Genomic DNA, 21,125 nt, shown 5'->3' with positions numbered 1-21,125 from the left:
AGCCACCAATTTCTTGTCTTCAGCTGTTTTCTTAAACAACGCCTCCAACGGCTCCCCAAATATTTTAGAGCCCATGAAGGGAAGCTTCATCATGGCAGCCTTCTGAGCAGCCTCCTTCTTCCAAGGCTTAAGCCACAACTGCCTCTGAGCAGCCACCGAGGCCCCAGCTGCTGCTGCCGCCACACTTAGGGAATTAAAGGACAAATCTGCCAAGAAGCGCAACCGTTGCTCCAACATGGACAAAGATTTTGAGAGATCCTCATCCTGCTAGAGCTGCTGAGAAATACCCTGACAGTGTTTTAGAAGCGACTGAACCAGATAGCTGGTGTAAGCGGCAGACCGAACTGCAAGATTAGAGGCAGCAAAGGACCGCTTCAAAGCCCCCTCAACCCGCTTGTCCTCAGGATCCAAAGGAACTGCATCCTCAGACACTACCAGGCTCTCAGATGCCATACCAGCCAGCAGGGAATCCACCTTTACCACAGCTGGGAATACCCCAGCAAACCCTCGTAAAGGATACCTCTTTGCCAGAAACCGGGGAAAGGCATTTTTGTCAACATCCTTCAACTCTCCTTCTAGCACATTTCTCACAGATGTATGAACAGGGAGGCTTTCAGACTCCTTCTTCTCGTAATTGGTGAAAAAGTCTTCCAACTCTCCACCCTCCAAGGGACTAGGGAACCCTAAATTGTCCCAAACATGTTGCAGAACCCTGTGAAGGTCTCCCCCCTGGACAAAATGACCCTTCACCTCCTCATCTGATTCCACGTCCAGATCCACATCTGCTGAGGCATCCACCCTCTGCCTCTTAAGCCCCTTAGGCTCACGAGCCATAAAGGCCACAGCCACTGCCGCCTCAATCATCTTCTGCACATCAGCCAGGGAAAGAGCAGTGGAAGATCCAGGGACCACCACTTCCTCCTCACATCTGGGCTCACGCACATCTGAACTTCTACCCTCCATGATGGATCAGGAAAGCAGAGAAACCAGCCTCTAATAAATACCACTGACCAATCAAATCAAGACCCCCAAGGGCCAATCAGGGAACGCCACCCAGAACCACAGCCAATACCCAACAGGAACTTAGGCCAGCCACCAAACTGGACAAATCAGAGACATCTCCATTCCCATAAAATGAACAACTGAATCAGGCCCCAGCTGTAAGGAAACTCGAACGAGTCCAGAAGCCCCTGCCACAGGAACAAGGGAACACCCATTTAAGGCTCCCAGACACGACTGCCAAGACTGCCTTAATTAGTGACTAAGAACCCACAACCAGCGAATCCCCAGTTCATAACACATAACCATGTAGGAAAAAAAACTGTGACCCTAATCCCCTAAGCCACAGTGACTCATACACACGTACCTCCGCCACCTGGACAAACATAGAGAGAGACAGAGACGGGAAGTATAGCATGGAGAAGCAGAAACCCCAACAACAGGTAGCCACAAAAACTAGCAGGGACACCAGTTGTCCGCACTCCACCTACACCAAATTACCCCGCGGTGCCATTGGCACCGCGGGGGTGACACATGGTGGAATCAGCCATTTAAAAACATTCACAGGAGTTACTGCCATTAACAGAGGGGCACACAGACTCAAAAACGAGAACCGAGTCCCTGTGCAGAAGACCACTGAGAAGGAGCTGATCCGCCATGCCCTTGGCGTGCCGAGAAAGGCAAAGCTGCACCCACCACACCTCCCCTCACTCCCCGGGTGTTCCTGCTGGAGGTCCGCATGGTCCCCCCCATAGTTTTTAATTTAGCCCCGTGGAGGTGGTGATCCCCAACGCTTGAACCCTGCCCAGGAGATGGGGTCAGTGGGCCCCCTCCATTATATTAAAAAAGTCCTGGGGAGGTCATGGCCCCAGGGCTTAAATGAGCCTCAGGGGGGGTCCCATGAGCCCCCCTCCTTTTGGTAATCCCACATTCCTCTAGGACCTGGCCCCCATTAGAGGCTAAATAGTAGAGAAGCACAGGAACCTGTGCATCTTTTATTTTTATTTTTTATTATTAGGCTTTTTTTTAACCTCAGGCATTGTCCCTGTGGGACCTCCTAAGAGGCCTAAAAAGTTCTCTCTGGACCAAGAGCTACCTTTCTGTCAAATTTGGTGAAATTCCATCCAGCAGTTAGGGCTGTAGTCACGACTCAAACCTCCATCGGAATAAACATGGGAAAGACACTTTTTTTACCCCCTCCCTTTTTCTTGGCCCCTACTTGATGGATCACCATGAAACTTTTCATGGCCAACTAGAATTATCGGAACAGGAGAAAATGGTCCCAGTGGAACACAATTGAAAACAAACAATGATTTCAAATAGCGTTTGTTAAATTACTCATAAACACTTCCTGTTCAACATTGTTTAATCATATTGGACACATGTTGGCATGTTCAAAACACAGCATATATCTGAATAAATCATGCAGTGGTGCCCCAAGAAAAGAAAAAAGAGGGGTTAGTGCAGAAAAGTGCAGAAGTGAGGGGTTTGTGGAAAAAGAGGAGGGCAGCGAAAATATATACATAAAAAATTACATACAAAGCCTGTCCAGCCTGATACAGGGCTACAAATAAATTTACAAAGCCATTATGTTAAGTTTGGCGCAGTGTAAAAAACAATGTTGTCCACATTGGCATAAAGGAAAGAGCTGTCGACGTTTCGACCCAGTGAATGTGTAGGGTCACCTAAAAAATTCTTCGTGTAGCCCTGGTTTAACATATATACGAGAAGGCTAAAAGTACCATTCAAACACTTCCCAGAATGGTATTAATAAATCAAACAATATGATATTGTTGAAGTTCTCCTAAAATGTACATCCAAGAAGTTATAAGACGTCCTTGTTTGTAAGCCCAGATTGAGCATTCCAGTGGTCTGTCCTGGTTGTTCAGAGTTAAGTGGGTCTGCTTTGAAGAGGTGATAAAGAGCCCCTGGGGTTGACCGGCTCTGCTGGGAGGGCAGTGTTCTGTTGCACAGGAATGCCAGGAAAGGGGAAGGAGTTGTAAACAATGGACTTCAAGGGAAGGGGAAGACACCAGTGTCATTTACAACTCCACTCTTTTGACCCCAGTCAGATGCTAGGATTAAGGAAGGAATGAGCAGATGCGATTATTCATCCTAGGGGTAAGTTTAGCCAGCTCTTCTCTCCCTGCTGGAAAATCAGCCATTATGAAAGGAATTGGTGCACTCTGGGACAAAATAGTGCCACACTCTACAGGAAGTGGTCTGACCTGTGGTGGTACCCTGCAACCTATTTGACAGGAGTGACCTCATGCTTGACTCAGAGAAATTGGAATAAGTATCAAAGAAGGACAGAGCTCCTCGGATCTGCAGCTTTAAAACCTAAGAAAGCAAGATGGGCCATGCACTCTGAAGACTCCACCTTGTGCACCATCTGAAACTACAGCCTGTGGGTTACCTTGCTGTAAAAGGACTAAAGAGTGGACTCCATGCACGATACAGGTTAACAGAGCTCACCTGGAACATCACCACCAAGGATCCTCAACCTGGAGCACTGCCAGTGGATTTGTAAGGGTCTTGTCCAAGTGGATTATGGGAACTAAAGTCCTCCACTTTCAAGGACCATCTTGGAGCTTCCAGACCCTTGGAGTGAGTTTGAGACACTTTCGGGAAGTTCAGGAAGAAGTTCCAGAAGTTTGTAGAACTTTGGAAAAAAGCTCCATAAGGCGGCCTACTCAATCTGGCCTGCTAAGCCGCCTGCCTTCAACCGAGAGCCGGCCTGCCGCCCAGGTTTGTTCCGCTTAAAAGCTCCGTAGGTCCTACTCTCAGAGTTTGACCAGAAGTAGTCGAAATCCGAGGCTGGAAAACCCTCACTGAATTGGCCTGGTGAAGAGCATCGAGGTACCTCATGAGAAAAAGCTCTATAAAAGTTTCTAAGTCCAAATGAAGAAAAGGTGACCGAGAGCAACCGCAAAATCCAAGCCGCCTGCCTTCAACTGTGTGTCGGCCTAGATCCTTGGGTTGTCTCTCTGGAATGCTCCGTAGGTCGGATTTCCATAAGTTTGACCGGGAGCTTGTCGCAAGGCAATCCAGTGAACCCTTACCGAATCCGGACAGGCTGAGAGCTTCGAGCGACCCCCAGAAGAAAAACTCCAGAAAAGTTTCTAAGTATGAAGGTAAAACCTTTGACCTAGACCTACCGCGAGGGGTAGCAGCCCACGGCTGCATCATGGTTGGCCTGAAACTTTGATTTTGACCCGGTCTATCATGACCAATGTCCGGATAAGGCGCTATAGGTTGCTATGTGCTAGACAATGTTAAATGTTTAAAAATTAATATCTCCAGTTCCCTACATTGGATTTTTGTTGTTTTAGTGTCATTTTAAGGATACAAATATTTAGTTTTTTTTAGTTGGTGTTGGATTTGTATTATGCATTTTGTCTTAATTATTAACTCAATTGGTGTTTTTAAATGCTTTATATTCCTGTCTTTAATGTTAAGCCTGCCTGCTCGCAGCCAAACTGCCAATGGTTAAGCATTGGAATCATTTATTAAGACTTAGTCTGAGCCCTATACTGTATTAGTGGCCTTATTACCAGTGGCATATATACATTTGCCCCTACTAATAATCCACTTTTCAACACTAAGTAATTTGAAAAAAACTCTCCATTCTGACTAGACCATTGGTTTGTTTCTCCATTACCAAAAATGATCCAATTATGAATGTACCAATCACTTTGTCAAATACCGCAAACATTATGTGTCTAGCAGGCACATGCATAATTTTTTGTGAGCGCAAACAGTGTGATTCGCAAAAATCTGCTGTTTGCGTCCCTAAAAAGAGCTTTTGCGATGCATGAAAGTGTAAGGCACTCGCAATTTAAGAAATCGCAATTTATTGCGATTTCTTTAATTGTGATTGCATTTAAGGAATTGCAATTTGCGATTACTTAGATGCAATGCAATAACCACTTTTAAATAGTGATTTTGCTATTTGGGGACGCAAATTACCGAGCAATTGAACTGGTCAGTAATTTGCAAAAACTTAGAAAAATGCACTATAGTGCATTTTTCAAAGTTTCATGTTTCATGTTGCACACACACATGCCCTTTGGGCATGTGTGTGTGCAACATGGGTGCATATCACAATTCCAGGGGTGCAATTTCCTGTAAATTCCTATTGGCCTGAAGGCCGATAGGAATGAATGGGGAGCCATTCCTTAATTGCAACTTGCGAATCGCATTTTGCGAGTCGCAATTAAGGAATGTTTAGGAATTGCACTTTTTATAGAGATTCCCACATGCATAGGCTTTTGCGAGTTCTTAGTTGCGATTCCTTAATAATCGCAATTAAGGACTCACAAAAACATACCTTGATGCATGTGCCTCTAACTGAGCCTGGCACCTGTAATGTTTTTTCTCTAAATGAATGTATTGGTAAGATCTTTTGGATTAGGAGATCCAAAATATATATGCCAGTTTAGTAATTTTGGAGCTCTTCTTTTTTTTAATATGAGAGCATCCCAGCTTGTCCAATAGACAGGCAGCTCGATTTCATCACCACTGCTGTGCATCGCCTTACATGAGGAATGAGAGGCACTCCAGTGACCGGGTAATCTGCCTACAGTTGGGTGAAAGCTGCGTCTTCATGACCGATGATGGCTGTCACCTCAAAGTGCCCAGACGTCTTTCTCAGCATGTTAAAGACTGCAGCATGTTGAAGACTACACAATGAGGTTGGGGGATCTGAATGCTGCTGCTTTTCTGGTGTTTTGAGGAGAGGCTCTGAAACATGGATAATCCCATCACTTTGCTCACCATACCCCCAGAGCAAGCATTGTAAACTATAAATCACTAATTCATTGGTTATTTTCATAATAAGACACTAGCCAATTCTAGCAAAAATGTCCAGATTTTACTTTCAGGTTCTAAAGCAAACTTATGCACTCTCTTCCCAGGCGACCTGCTTCTTGGCAGTTCAACTACCCTAGATCTCCATATATGCACAATGGAAAATGGAGATTGGTTTTTCAGCTGTATGGCACTCTCCCAACGCCACTCTTAGCCATCCCAGTTCAGCACACGAAACTACCAAGAACATTTGTTTTCCCGAGTCTAAATGTGTTCCAGGAGATTTGTGGTACCTGGTTCAACCAATTACCTTCTGTTACTGGTACACATTGATAGAACTTTCCTACAAAACGTCATGGAATTCAGGTTTTTATCATGTTCTTTTCAGTAGGTATATGTTTGGCTGTTAGGAAAGTATTTATTCTAAAATCAGCTACAGTTTAGGATTAGGTGGGTTAATACATTGTTCACTCCTTTAAAGACAACTGTCCCTGGTGGACATTGTTGTATATTTAAACAGAGCACACATAGCCGGCCTCTGTATCGGGAGGCACTCACAACAGGGGTGAACTCTCTGCATGTGCAAAGCAAGTGGGACAATGACCCTCATGTGCTGTGATGTCTTAAAGTCACGTCAGGTACACAGAGCAAGTCATTCTAACTTGACATTCAATGGGGATTTTGAGATTTATTTTGACTCCCAGGGTAAGCAAAGGGACCTTGTGAATGCTCTAAATGAAGCAAGCTGATTACCTTGATAAGGAGTGGTAGATGGTGTGAATGACCTGAATGGGACTGAAGAACCCGATGCTGCGTCTTATTAAAACACAGCACGCCTTGCATTTAGTAGGTGTCACATGTTGAGGACAACGTTTCCAATTTATTTGGAGAATGTCATTGTTTACAATTCATTCACAGTTGGTTCGCCCTATCTCATAGTTTCCAAGTGTTTTCCTTTCTTTCTTGTCTTTTCTGTGCATGATTTAAACACAATTCCACCTTCTGACATTTGAAAACATATTGTACTTTGTAAAAAAACTGTTTACATTTTGGTTTAAGATAATAAGATGATGATGATTATCTATTCATGGTGATGAAAGGCCAGTTTAGCTTCCCATTCCATATTACTGCAGCATACACCACTTCGTATTGCATCCTTCTATTTTTTATTTGCTGAAAAGATATCACTTTATATCACTGTTACCATAAACAAAACGAAGAAAGATGATATGGTAGGTGCATATTTGGAAGGAAAGTTCAGAGATGTTGGTGAAAAGCACTAAGGGCCTCATTTACGAGGCACTAGCTGCACTTTTCTGCCACCAGAGCATTACTTTTTTGAAGGTCCTGTGGTGCAATGGCTTTTCATGGCCATGTAAATATATGAGCCCTTTTATGCAGAACACTGCATGGGTGTTTCTATGGGTGTTCCTATGCAATACCCATGGAATCTGAAGCATTCACAGATTTACGAGGAATCGTAAACCTGGGAATGCATCAGAATCCTGTAGGAGCGGCGCAACAAGGAGAAACACTTTTATTCCTTCTCGTTTGCTCCTCTGTCTATGCATGCTGCAGAAGAAAGAGGAAAATACCATCAATGATCATTTGAGTGCAGGAAAGTATCCCTTCCTACAGAAAAAACAATCAAGCCCGCAACACAGACACCCTTGCAACATGACGTCAGGGTTTCTGCATTGGCTCCCAGTTGTTGATTGTGTGCCAGATATGGCGCATTCCTGACCTTTTATTTTGATGCAAGGCAGTGCAGCAGGAAGGCTTGCTGTGCTGCTGTGCATCAAACTATAGTAAATGAGGCCCTGCAGGTCTTAAATACGAATAACGTTTTGAGTTAAGGAATATCTCTGACAGTACTGGAACTACAAGTTATATCTCCTAATTTCATCCCCAGAACCAAATTTAAATCTACAAGGAGACATGGTAATTATGTCCCATGCTTAAGCATATAGTTCTAGTCCTGGTGCCATTCATAACGTATGTAAATATCACTTTAAATTCTGAAATCAAGACAATTTATGATTCATAGTCCTGCATTATTAGATGAGATGAGTCCGATATCCTTTGAAGAATGAGTGGGACAATGACCCATCGTAAACCGCTATGCTCCGATGATAAAGACAAGAATATTTATAAAGTGATCCAAATTTTCTAAAATATGAAAGTTTGCACATGCGTCATTACAAGTATGATGTTTTCAAACAATACAGTCTTCTGATAGCAAATGGATTACAATATAAATGTTCCCTTGCTCCAATAAATATGAACTAAAGATTTTAAGTACACATATCTATCAATAACCTACCTGACAATATTTCCAAGATCCACTTCAATCATCCATGTGCATCGAAGATTATTGTCATAAGGAAATGGGTAACCAGGGGATAATATTCTTCCTGAAGATTCCCCTTTAAAACGACCTCCACATTCAGCTACAAAAGAGATCAAATGGTTTCGGTTTGTATTGATTTTTTTTTAAGACTTACACTGATAAGACAATATACACAAAATCAATCAGCTAGAATACTTTTTAGCATGTTGCTAAAGCCTTACAGAAACAAACATGTTGTATGTATGTGTCCCCACTATAAAAATGTGAAGTTTTTTGGGTCGGTGGGCCGGCAGCTTTAGCCATCTGGAAGACCACTTCATCAATTCTTCAAAAAGTACAGTACAGAATATAGTGAGAATGTGGGGTTACGGAAACCGCCCTAGAAATTGGCTTGAATGTGTTTTTCATAGCTTGCAACACATTTTGTGCACAATTACACGGTCCCCTTTGTGTTACCATTTGTTAGTGGTGATTGGGCACCTCATAGTCCTTTGTTAAACTAGAGTCAGTGATTAATATTTTATATATTTCACTTTGCTGACGCAATGATATTTAAAATGCTGCTAAACAGCTTTTTTTGTTTATAAAGTGTTGCTGTTTGGATCATTTAGCCTGTGATAAAGAGACAGGTATATGCACTACCAGTGCTCAATTTGTGCCGGTGCTTTCGGGTGCTAAGCACCAGCACTTATTTCACGGGGCGGGTCTATGCGATCCTTCTCCTCCAGCAGATGGCCCGGTAACTATTAGAAACGTAATTCCTGCTCTTCCTCTGTTGCTGCCTGGTATGTCCTCATAGGAAGGCCCACCCCTTTTCAGGCATAATAAAAGAGTGACATCATCACGTTAGTGATGTCACATCAGCAGATTTCAACTGCCTTCCTCAAGAAACATGGTTTCATTTCTGTCGGGGAACTGCTGAGGGCGGGTTTTTGGCTGAACTGGGGCGAGGTAGGCTGTAAGTACACAGTACTGTAGTTAAAATGTTTTACAGTAAAGTAAAAGGCCAGCAGAAATGAATTTAAACGAGCGCCCACGATCCTTACAGATATGAGTTTGGTAGATTGGATTTACTTCATAAAAGCAACAAGAGGCTCCTGATGTATTGCCTTGTAAAATCCGACCGATGGTTGTCAGAGGCTGCGCTTGAGTCATAGTTTGTTTGATAGCAGGATGCTTAGGGCTTTAGGGGTGATCAGCATGGAGATAGAGCTTACTAAACGCTGCAGGGATGTGACCTCGATCCACCGGCATGTTGTCGTAACCTTGGTGATCAGAACAGTGAATACGTGATTAATTCTGGAGAATAATCTCCAAGGGAAATACCAGGCCTGTGGGGAGAGCCAAAAAAGGTAAATTAAAATCTAGCCAGTTAGCTAGACAGGAAAACCAAGCAGCCAATGAGGCCCATATTAGCTCTGCACACACTTCTTGGGCTTCACCCGGAGCACCTGTAGCAGCTAAACCCTTAGATCCTGGAAATCATAGGACAGCAAGGAATTCTCTAGAGGAAGTCCGTCCCAGTGATAAAAGCCTGGGCTCTCTGGCCTAAAAGGCTACATCAACACAAGGCCTTTTAAATCAGGTCTGTGATCCGTCCGATACTGTACAGCTGTCCCGAGTTCCTCACCTGAGAGTAGACCGTATACTACCTAATAAATTAGGGAGCATGCTAGAAGGGAAGACCTATTTATCTACCCGACCACATTTTTAAAGGAATAATGTGTTGGGCTTATGAATTACTGAATTACCCCAAGTTTTCCTGTACAGAGATGTATATTATGTTTGGTCATTAAATAATGATAGAATGAATTTAAGTATGGCTGTGTTGACGCAACAATTCTGATCATGCATGCTTGGGCGATTATTTAACATTTGATTTTTTTTCATTTTTAAATATTTTAGATTTTACCTTTTTTATGTGCTTTTTATGGCCAAGTGCTGAAAAAGGATTTTTGAACTGCCTGGAGCTGGCTCTGGGGTTGAAAGTTCAAGTTATGTTTTCTTGTGCAGAAGAACATGAAATGAATCTCCGCTGACACTGCTTGACATATTATTCACTAACAGAGTAGTACATTCTTTTCACTGATAAGGTTGCACTTCAAGTGGCATTTCTTTTAAAGTGGTTTACTATCACCCCATGGCCACAACACCACCAACAGCTGGTGAAGCTTTTTTTAGTAGTGTGGTGCAAGACTTTTTCCCTGGACCCCAGTGGGAACACTTCCCATTGTCTGTATGTACCTAGTTTTATGTGTGCATATGAGTACATGGGAGGTAGGGCAATCCAGGACTGCGGTTCCTCCTAATGTGGGCAGCCACTGGTCACTGTGACAGAGGATTGATTTTGTTTGCTTTCATTCTGTACAATTTTCTTCCTGTCTGGTTCCAGTGTCACCCAGTGTCTATGTTGGGGGTGGGGGGCAATCTTTTCAATGTGACTTGGTCTCAGTGAGCATGTGTTTCATCATCTGTCTTCCAGAGCACACACAATCTATGTATATGTTTCCTTTATTGAGAGGTTTCCCTTCTTAGTGTATGTAATTTAGGCTAGAGATAAGAAAAGTGCCTGTTGATATATTTATGCCACTGCATATGTGACTTTGGGTTCCTGAACGTTCACTACATTTTCAGCTAATAATAACACTACCTTTCTGTGGATGGATGGTTTTAAAATGCTAAAATATATGCTTGTCGTTTTATTCCTTTGTTGCCATTGACGTGATGGTTTATCAAAATTGTTTTCCCCATTATGAGCCTCATTGCGAGTTACTTGTTATTTGTTATGGGATTATTGGAGATCGACGCTCTGATTTTTGGCTGGTATCCTGCACCAAGTAATGGGTATTCCAAGTATTCCAGTCACACTGGTAACAGTATGCAGACCCACAAATACTGGATCATTTTCCTGATGTCATTACCTATTCTGGAACAAATAACCAACTCATTTCTGCTGACATTTACAGCCTGGTTTGAGAAGACAGTAAGTGGCAGCATGGGACTGCTACGGGTCGGGGGGCAGAGTACAGGTGGCAAGTGGCAGCGAGATAGATTAATAGAGCTGACAATGTTCGCATAGTGTTGTCTGCGTTCCCGTACTGCAGCAGGGGCTGGGCCGGGGGCCGAGCTACACCTCTGCGTACAGTCTCCGCCGGTGGTTCACTAAGTGCAGAACCACATCTAGGGAACCCAATGTTTCTAGGAATGCGAGGACCTGGTAAATCCAGGTGCGAGAACACTACAAATTGACTGGAGTTGTGTACTCCTGATTAAACTACTCCAGCCAACTAATAATGAAGGCCTAAGTGGTATTAGGATCACTACACTACAAGTATCGTGACATGTGCTTGATTAACTAACATGGGTTGTCACCTGCAGTGTTGAATTGCTTGCTAGTGTAAGGATTGAGAAGGCTAAGATGGATGAAATCACTGTACTCCAGTTACTAGCTGAGAAAACATCGTCCACCATTATTGTTTAAGGTGTCTGATGAGGAAGAAGAAGAGTCAATGTGATGGAATTTACAGGAATTAATACCATATCTTTGTAGGTTAAGATGCATTTTTATAGTTCACATTGCACATTCTGATTTTCAGAAACCTCACCTTTGGGCAAAGCTTACACTCATCCAGCTGCTTCATTCCAGGCAGCCTCTGCATTGGATGACTGCCAACCTATTGAACGGATATCACAGCTACATTTGCTAAGACCTGAGTAACTATGCAAGCTATGTTAAATTGCATGTAAACGAAGCCCACTTTAACTTCTCCTAATAAGTATGTCACATTTGGGTTTCAGAATTACTATCCTAGAAACTCTCAGGTTTCCCATGTAAATCAGATGTAGGCGGATCCTGCCAATACTTTACTTGCAGCTAATTGTTCTCAACTATCTCTATTTTTCACGTGTGTACAAATCCCTATCCCCTAACTAGGAACTCAGAATCTTTCTTTATTCTTAAATCACTACATGATGGTCCTCACACAAACCTTCTTAGGAAGTGATTACCTATTGACGCTTCTTGCACGATAAAACATGGGTGGAACCAATAAATATTAGGTGCCTCTATCTATCGGGCTGTGATCTATGTCTAGCAGTGTCTCTGAAAAGCTTTTTTATCCTTGAGCGCTATTTAAAAATTATATCACAATTCTTTTTTTTTTTAAACAAGGCCCTTGCTTCCAGGCGTCTTCACCCCCCCCCAATCAAAAAGCTAGTGCACCAAAAGCACATAGATTAAATGATCTAGTTGCATAAGGATGTCTCCCATTCGCCCCAGATATCCAAATGGCAATTATTGGGGACGCTGAACAAGACAAGGGAAGCAGCCTGGGATTACAAAGTCACACTACCTGAAGTAGTCACAGATAGTATGCCCATGTAGCATGTTGCCCACCTGAATAGTCAGCTGCTCATTGGCCAAACATAGGCATAGAATATATACAAATAGAGAGGCAACGATAATCAGTTGTCAGTGTTATATATACAAGAAACAAAATATAGAGGATTGAAGGTCTTGGGTGGTGATACAATCACTTTATTGTGTTTTTTCAAAAGAACACAACCAACGTGTTTCACCTAAAAAGGTTTCATCAGGGCGAGAGATCGTCACCATTCCACAAGATCAACATTGTTGTCCACGTTTGAAAGGACATACGATAATCTTTTACTAGTTTTGATCATAGACCAATATTCTTGGCCCAGTGGTCAGTTGGATTATTCCAGTAATATGAAGGCGTAAATTGCTCATCACCAATGAGTGTGCTGTCACGGTCCAGTGATAATCACAGTAGTAGTTAACTTCTCTTTGGAAAGTAAAAGCAAAGCAGCTTGAGATCAGATTGTGCCAATTTGGGTAAATGACACTCATTCGTGGGGTTCCAATTCATAAACCCTCTTGGTCCTTATGCGTGGTTCGTCTTCGACGCCATTACTCTCTTTATTTCTGTAAAGAAGATGCCAGTCGGGACTACTTGGAACACTGAACACTGTGCTGGGACACCAGGCCCACTCCAACCTGACAGCCCCACTAAGTAAATATATACTTAACTGCCTGAGCCATGTGCAGTATGTTTATTTAACTGAATGGATGGCACCAATATGGGGGACCATAGTTGAATTACACAAATCAGACATGTGCAATCCAGCATCCACCTGCAAAGTGCACCTCAGTCCCTCCTCTCCTGTCATTAGAAGCCTGTATATGCCAGGAAGACTTATCTGTGCTCTGGCAATGTTCATAGAAATACCAAAGTCTTGTTTTCATGAACACTGTTAAATGAAATAATTAGCAATCTGGGTATAGTCAAGAGATGTTGTGTGGCAGTTCACAGGTGACACTACTCAGTCTTGCACATGTATTTCGTATACCCTGCTGTCATGATAACATAATGTTAGATTTATGGCTTTTAGGTTCACAAACTTAATGCAAATGCAGACAAAGGCCTTTTTAACTCCTTCGCTGCGGGGCGTTTTCACCTGCTGTGCGGTGGCAGGGGGGCCGCGTGCGGCGCCACTGTGCTTGTGACGAGCTCGGTTCGTCATGAGGCACAGCGGAGCTGCACTCATGATGAGCGGAGCTCGTCACGACCACACCCGTTTTGGAACGTTCAGCACAGCGAGGAAATTATTCCCGCGTGTGAACGTTCCAACGGTCATGACGAGCTCAGCTCGTCATGAGCACAGCTCAACCGTGCCTCATGACGAGCTGAGCTCGTCATGAGCATGGAAAAGGTTAGATATGGAATGAAAATACTGGCCTTTAGTAAAAAGCAAGAAAAAAGAAAAAAAGTAGCCACTGTGCAATATTTTGCTTTTATACCTTTCAAGTTGACTGCTTACTAAACAAACATCATCTTCTGATGCTTTTCATAATATCCTACTTTGCCGTTTTTTACACAAAAGAGACATATTCCCACCTATTGTTGAATTTCAAGATGTTACCTAAATATAGGATTGTCTTCATAGGTTAGCTGGAGGCTGCACATAAAACATCACCTAACTATTATCAATCGGTTAAGTTGGCTTGTATCCTTCACTACCTTACATATAAATCAATGTGAGCTTAAAACTCATGTAAGCAGCACTGGTCCTTACCCACCACACTTATGTGTCAATGAATGTGGTGCCCTAGTTAGGCTGGAGCAATATAAAAGAAAAAGAAGAGAAGAGAAAGAGCAAGAGAAAGAGCAAGAGTAAGAACAGACAGAAGAGACAGAAAGAGAAAAAGATGAGAAAAGAAGTGAAGTGAAGTGAAGACAAAGAGTGCGAGAAAAGCGAGAGGAAGAGAAAAAGAGAAAGAGGAAAAAGAAAAATGAGAAGAGAAGAGAGAGAAAGAAATACATTTGAAAAACGATAGAGAAGAGAAAGAGCAAGATTGGGGAAACGATTGAGCAAAGATAGAGATGATAGTATGAGAAACGAGAGAGAGAGAGACAGAGAACAAGAAATAGTAGAAGGAGAAAAGAGAAATAGAAACTTAGTGAAGAAAGAGAAAGAGTAGAATGTGAGTGAGACGAGGAAAAGCTACATAGAGAGAGAGAAGTGAAAGAAAACAGGGAGAGACATAGTGACAACACTAGCATGTGAAGAAAGAGGAGAGAAACCAAGAGAGAGAGAGAGAGAGACAGAGAGAGAGAGAGACAGAGAGAGAGAGAGAGAGAGAGAGAGACAGAAAGTGAGATAGAGAGAAGGAGAGAGCGAGAGAGATGGGAAAGGCTAACTGCAGGAAGTGCTAGGTGGAGAAAATAATATGCTTCTTGCTACCCTGACATGTTACTATGCCTGAGCAAGCCCAATATTTAGTGGTACTGTACATGTTGAAATATTTCCAAAATAGCATTGAGAATGCAGTGAAACATATTTGTATTTGTTATTCACCTCCCAGCATATTGCACCTACCTATCATTATAAATGTTTGGAAACCTTAAAATATTACAGAAGCACTTATTTACTAGAGATTGGCATAATGCCAGTGTTGACTCATATCCAACTTGCCCTCTTGTCTACCAACTGCTGTAGCCTCTAGTTTGCATTTAAGGAAAAATGTTTACCGCTCTGGTAAAGCACCCGTGAAGTAACCACAGCTAAGATCTGACAAGGATGTGAGTAATCCTCTGGGTAAAACGGTGAACTGTCCGCTGCTGTTTCCCAAGAGTTTATCTCCCCTAAAATCATGCATACAAAAAAATACAGCAAGCCACATCCCCATCTGTGCCTAGACGTATTAAGTTGTAACCTGAATAGTGAACATACAACGTGCTCAGGCACAACACTGCCTGCTTCGTAGCCAGCCATCGACTATGTGAGGAGATTTCTTAAGGGGGAAAACACCACAATCAGTAATTACATCACTACAATTGAGTCTTCCTTGCCCCTGCAAGCCATGTTGGTTTCCACTCTGTCCTGTAAGTGGCATGATCTTAAATATTGGCAAGACCAAAGATAATTATTTATTTATACTGTGTTGATGTGGTGGCCACACTTCATAGCAGTCTCCTAAAAGGCCGAATGTAAATATCAGAAGGGGTTAGCGTCCAGCCGGGTGGAAGGGAAGGGCCAACTAGAGAGTCCACCAAAACTACAGAGAGTGGGAGGGAAGGAGAGAGCGTCACAATGGAGACGAGGAGGACAGCCCCAGGGAAGCTGGCTTTGCTTGCAGCAGTTTGCTTCAAGCGAGAACAAGCATTGATCAGTTTACCATTCATCTTCTTGGATGCTTCACTGTCCATCTGCACCTCACTTCTGATGTACTGTCTGAGTTATACAGGGTTATGTTGTCTGCATGTTTATAGAGTGTGTGCGCACTCTTCATTGTGTTGTTGATTTGTACATGTGAGTAGCTGGCTCTCCCAAGCATCTCTTAATAGTCTGCCACGTATCCTGACAATCTCACCAGACTTAAATGGGCCTGCTATTTCCTACCCCATTGCTTTCTACATCCTCCGGAAGCCTTGTTTCCTTTTGCCAATGTTTTGCCTACCTCCTTCCTTTCTGTCGAGTAGATCCACAGGGACAGCTTTTGGAATAGTTTGCATCAGGCTTGATAAAACCTCAACCCTGTGAGCATTGAAGTTTTCACTTGAAAAAATGTTTTTTGCTTCGGAGTGAAAGCAAGAGTTCAGAAAAATGCAATTATTTAAGGGCATCACCACTTTGCATAACTACCATAGCTGTTGACGTTGGAACTGGTGAACCGGGTTCAAGTCTCAACTTCGCCACTGAAAGATCCTACAATGCAAGCAGCTATGGGCACTGTGCTGATAAAAGTCACGCAGCCGCACAAGCACCCACAGAAGTGCCCGTTGTACATTTAAAAAAAAAATGTCAGTTTCAAAGACACGAACCAAAATGGCACAAGTGAAAGAGGGCAAGTCAAGCGGGGATTAACCCATAGGAGTTAACACTTGTGGAAAAGGTGGGACACGCAGCAAGCATTAGTCGCTTAGAAGCAAGGAATTTTGAATGACACTGACAAACGTAAATCGAAAGCAGGAGGTGGGCTGTAGCCCACAGAGTGAATACAGCATGTCTTGAGAGAGCACATGTGAGCTACCTAGGCTCGACCTAATAATGAACATAACTTGTTTATCTTGTCTGTAATATTTGAAATCAATATTTCTTTTATTAAGAATTGAGAGACTGGCAATGACAGCAAGACAGGCTCTAGAGAAATACATCAAAACAAAACCATGGGTAGTAATGTAATAACTCCCGTGGGGTACATGGGATTTTCACAGTTTTTTCCAATTTACAATGGCCTAAAACCGGTTATTACATAACTAGCTACATACTGTGTCCTGACTTCTATGGCAATTATTTCACAGAAATGGGTTATTTCTACAATGACATTTTAATCAGCTGCCTAGACCTTTCCTTCATCACTTATCAATGTTGTTTTTGTTTGCAAATTGTCTCTTTACTGGACTCAGTGAAGTGACAGTCCAGACCATGCAATGGTCATAAGTTGAATACTTCCCACATTTTGCATGGTGAAAACAAAAGACATTTTTACAAAGAATCAGGTTTTTATTTTCATTTTTGAACAATGTTGTTAGTTAAAAGAGGTTGGTACTAGTATGCAGGCACTTTTTCTTATTTCATGCATATTGCAACAACATAGGAAAAGGTAATTAAATGTGTGCCCTACATAAAGGAATGATTTTAAACAAAAGTATATTATTAGCATTAGCTGTTTCTGGTTTGAATTATCTAAGCAGGGTTTGTTTAACTTGATTTCCCGTGTATTGGACATGTTAATCACCTCCTGCTGAGGAAAAGTAATTTAGAGTCAAATAGCGAAATCAGACTGACCACCAAAATCTTCCTTTCTGCACTCAGAAACAAGGTTACAAATGTGTTGCTCTTGCTTAAAAAGAAACATTATGTACAATTTGTATTTCATATATAGGAAACCAACTGGAGATAGGAACTTTTAGATTGATTCAACATTTTCTGTGAACAACGGAATTGATAAAAATGCACCTGGAGTTGATAAAAATGACTCCTTAATAACAATAATAAATATAATTTAAATTACCAATACACGATGGGAGAGGGTAATCCCATGCCCGCCTCTCTCCTGTCATGCACTTCAGTAGGCTGCTTCCATGCAGTGTGTAGCCTGGGTTGCACCCATAGATGATGGTACTGCCAGCAAAATGCCCTTGGTCACTGATTTTATATCCAAATTGTGGTACTCCCGGATCTTCACAGTGTGACAGCTCGAAGCCTGTTAAGGGAAAAAAGTAGCATATCACTGCATGCAGACTGTATATACATGCCCATCTGAAAAATGCATACAACGTGCCGATTGCTATCTAGGATGTACTCTTGGTAACTTTCCAATGGCTACAGGTGAAGGGCAGCTAAGCTCCATCATTTCGGTGGTAGCATGACAATAAAATATTTTGCACTTGAGTAGGAGCATGTTGTCAGTGTATGCAGTGGCCTGACGAGGTAATGCAAGCTGTCTTCGGTCAATGAGCGTGTTTCTTTGAGTGTGCGGTGCAAACTCTGGTGCAAAAGAGGCATTACCAAAAGACCAATCAAAGAGTCTGCTGTCTAAAACCAATATTGGTCCACCAAGCAAATGTGGGCCACCAGCAGCTGTCTAATAACAGAATGTTCTGTTGGGTGGAGATTGTTGCTTGAAGCTCAGATCGCTTTAAGCCCTAGTGCATCTGGTGTTACAAAAAGTGCAAGAAGGACTCTCCTATAAAACTAAAAATGTGCCTTCTAATAAATTGGTACAAAAAAATAGATCGGCTTCATTGTTTTTATTATTTGGCATCAATGCCTTTTTAATATCAAACTATCTTCTTCAATAACTTGAATTATAAGATGATGGTATTTGTCAATGTAGCCAATCTAATATCAGAACATGCAGCACACATTTTATCAGGCTAGCATCTAATATTCTTTTGCAATTCTCCTCTAAGAACTTTCAGGTATTATTAAAAACACATATTTGTAGATCAGAGATATAATTGTAGTTGTATATCTCCAAAAACGGAATGCATGTGAACATGCAGAGATAGATACCTATCTCAAATATCATGCTAAAGTTTTAGAAATCAGCCCAAAGTGAAAAGCACATTGGAAAGAAATCAGTTAGAGACAATTATTGTAGTTAAAATGAGCTAGATAATTAAAGCTGAGAAATATCCAGGATCAGGATTTGTTTGACACTAATCAATTACTTTAGATATGTATTCATTCTGCTTTGCTTCATTTAATTGCGTTGCAATATTTGTGGACAATATTTTTGTGATGAGGATTTGCAGAAGCAATTAGCACCAAGCCAAACGTTTCTTAGTCATGAAGGTTTAATGCGATTAACATCAATGTTATATATATTCCTTTATAAAAAGTTAAAGAGTTGTCTTTTTAATTGCTGTCCATTAGATCATTTTTACTCGAATGCGATCTAAACTTTCTTTTGTATTAAATGGAACTCATTCAGATGAACATTTTTAATGGTCATCTGTGATATCTGAGCTGAATAATAAGTCTTGACATATGAGGCATCGGTAACAGTCTGCCATTATGAGATCAGATTACAGGGGCAGCTGATGAGAGTACAAGAGGCACCAAGAGGCGAGTAACAACCCCCTTAGCCTTCTCTATGCTCCACACATTCAGTGGTCGAGTGACTGTGTCTTGCATGAATGTTTCTTTATTGATATTTTCCACAGTTGGAACATTCCATTAGAATGACTTCTTTTCCTACCCGCTGAGCCATCATGAGTTGCTCTTCAATTCTGGCATACAACTTCACAGTAAAGTCATTGAGGATGAAAAATGAAACACTACTGAAAGTTGTGGCCTTGCCAGATTGGAAATTGTCCTCTCATTTCCATAGACACACTGTCCCTCTTGCTCCAGCATTGCACCAAGGGTAAAGCTTGCATCTTACCTTCATATTCAGACTAGGAGTGGTTGAGAGTAATTCGTGTTTTGCAATATTCATGAAGGACTATAGGAAAGTTTGCAATTTTTCTTAGTTTGAGAAGTTGTTGTCTTTGAGTCATTTGCAGACAACTGTGGCTTGTGCAATAATGTATTTGCAAACTTGTTTCACATTTACATGCAGTTTGGGGGGGCAATCAGTTCCCTGTTAAAAAAGATGCAGTGCTCTCACCAACTTGGAAGTGGCCTGCTTATTCATCATGTTGCTCTTTGACTGTGAACTGGCTTCAGACAGAAGGAATTAGTCATATCTCTACGATACTCAAATGCCTCCATGGTAAGTGCAGGGAAGAGTGGTGGGGCAGTGGAGCCGGGTGAGGGGGGATTTGGACGGATGATGACAAATTAAAAAAAAAATGTTCCCTCCATTACCGTCAAAATCCCCCCTCACCTGGCCCCACTACTCTACCGCTCTTACTGGCACGAGCCGCGGCTGCTGAAATGCCTCTAATGTTCCTGGCACTCATTTTAGGAATTCCAGCCACAAGTCCATGGAAGTGCAAAGCTGTTTTTTTCTATGAAGGAGCCACTTTTTCAGCCTATACTGCAAATAAAGCTTCAGATGCTGGCTTCTCTGACTATTAAGTGCAGTTCCAATGCAAGGGTTCAAGGAGACATATGGTCTTCTCAGTCCCACGTCCTGCAGACTTAATCCAGGCAGACCATAAGCAGAAGTCCTCTTTTTTATCTTCTGGTTTCTTGACAGTTAAGTTTGGTAACATGTGGGTTTGGTATAATCCTCATGTATTGGGAAGTATTATTAAAGATGGCATGGTTCCTAGGGACCGGCATGCTCACCTTCTTTACTAGTGCTATACATGCCCTGTGCACTGAGCCAACAGGCTGCCTTCCTGCAGGGACGGGAGCACTGGCTACACCCGTCGGTGGGGCCAAACCTGCGCGCCAGCAACGCTCGCCCTAAAATGAGAAGCAGGATTGGAGAATTGCCTCGTTGTTGCCTTTTGTTTTTACCATGGAGATTGTGACTGCGGCTTGGATAGACCTGAGTGGATCCATTAGTGGTGAAGAGTTTTACCCGAGCAGCATGGTGCTGTGTAACTAAGGTACTATCGTCCTGCATTCTCTCGCGGGTGGCTTGGTTGCCACAAGTGCCACCACCCCCAGTTTGTGAGGGCAGAGAGTGGGAGATCGGGCTTCCAAGGTCCTTCTGAAGCCTCCCCACCCTCCTTTTTGGATGCCCTGTGCTTTCTGAAGCTGCCTTGCTCATTGGGCCGCTCTCCCTTGTACTTTTACACAAGTGGGAGTCAGTGAGTTCGCCCCAATGAATGCTGTGGTGTGTGTGCCCCCACACTGTTGGGTCGTACTGTGACTGATTGTGGCATTATGGGGTGAGTACTTGACAGAGGCCCTCTGATCAGGAAATTGCTACATTGCTTGCTACATTCAGGAAAACTGCTCACATTACTGTATCATGAGTAGTGCTGTACAGGTGCTTCTGTATCGAACACTTTATGCCTGCATGTAATTATTTTCATAG

At 42.4% G+C, this 21,125-nt stretch overlaps 1 protein-coding gene across 1 annotated transcript in view; it reads right to left on the bottom strand.

Annotated features, from left to right (window-relative positions):
• CSMD3 (CUB and Sushi multiple domains 3) overlaps nt 1–21,125 on the bottom strand; it is a 3,006,114-nt gene that overhangs the window by 944,702 nt on the left and 2,040,287 nt on the right. The window contains exons 25-26 of the mRNA XM_078686868.1: nt 17,697–17,888; nt 8,132–8,258 (exon numbers count right to left, since the gene is read on the bottom strand). Of these exons, the coding sequence (XP_078542994.1) occupies nt 8,132–8,258; nt 17,697–17,888 (319 nt within the window). The remainder of the gene's footprint in view (nt 1–8,131; nt 8,259–17,696; nt 17,889–21,125) is intronic.

This window comes from Lissotriton helveticus, chromosome 4_1 (assembly GCF_964261635.1).
Source record: "Lissotriton helveticus chromosome 4_1, aLisHel1.1, whole genome shotgun sequence".
Taxonomy (NCBI): domain Eukaryota; kingdom Metazoa; phylum Chordata; class Amphibia; order Caudata; family Salamandridae; genus Lissotriton; species Lissotriton helveticus.
Note: the sequence above shows the minus strand (reverse complement) of the source record. Positions and strands in the feature narration are given on the sequence as shown.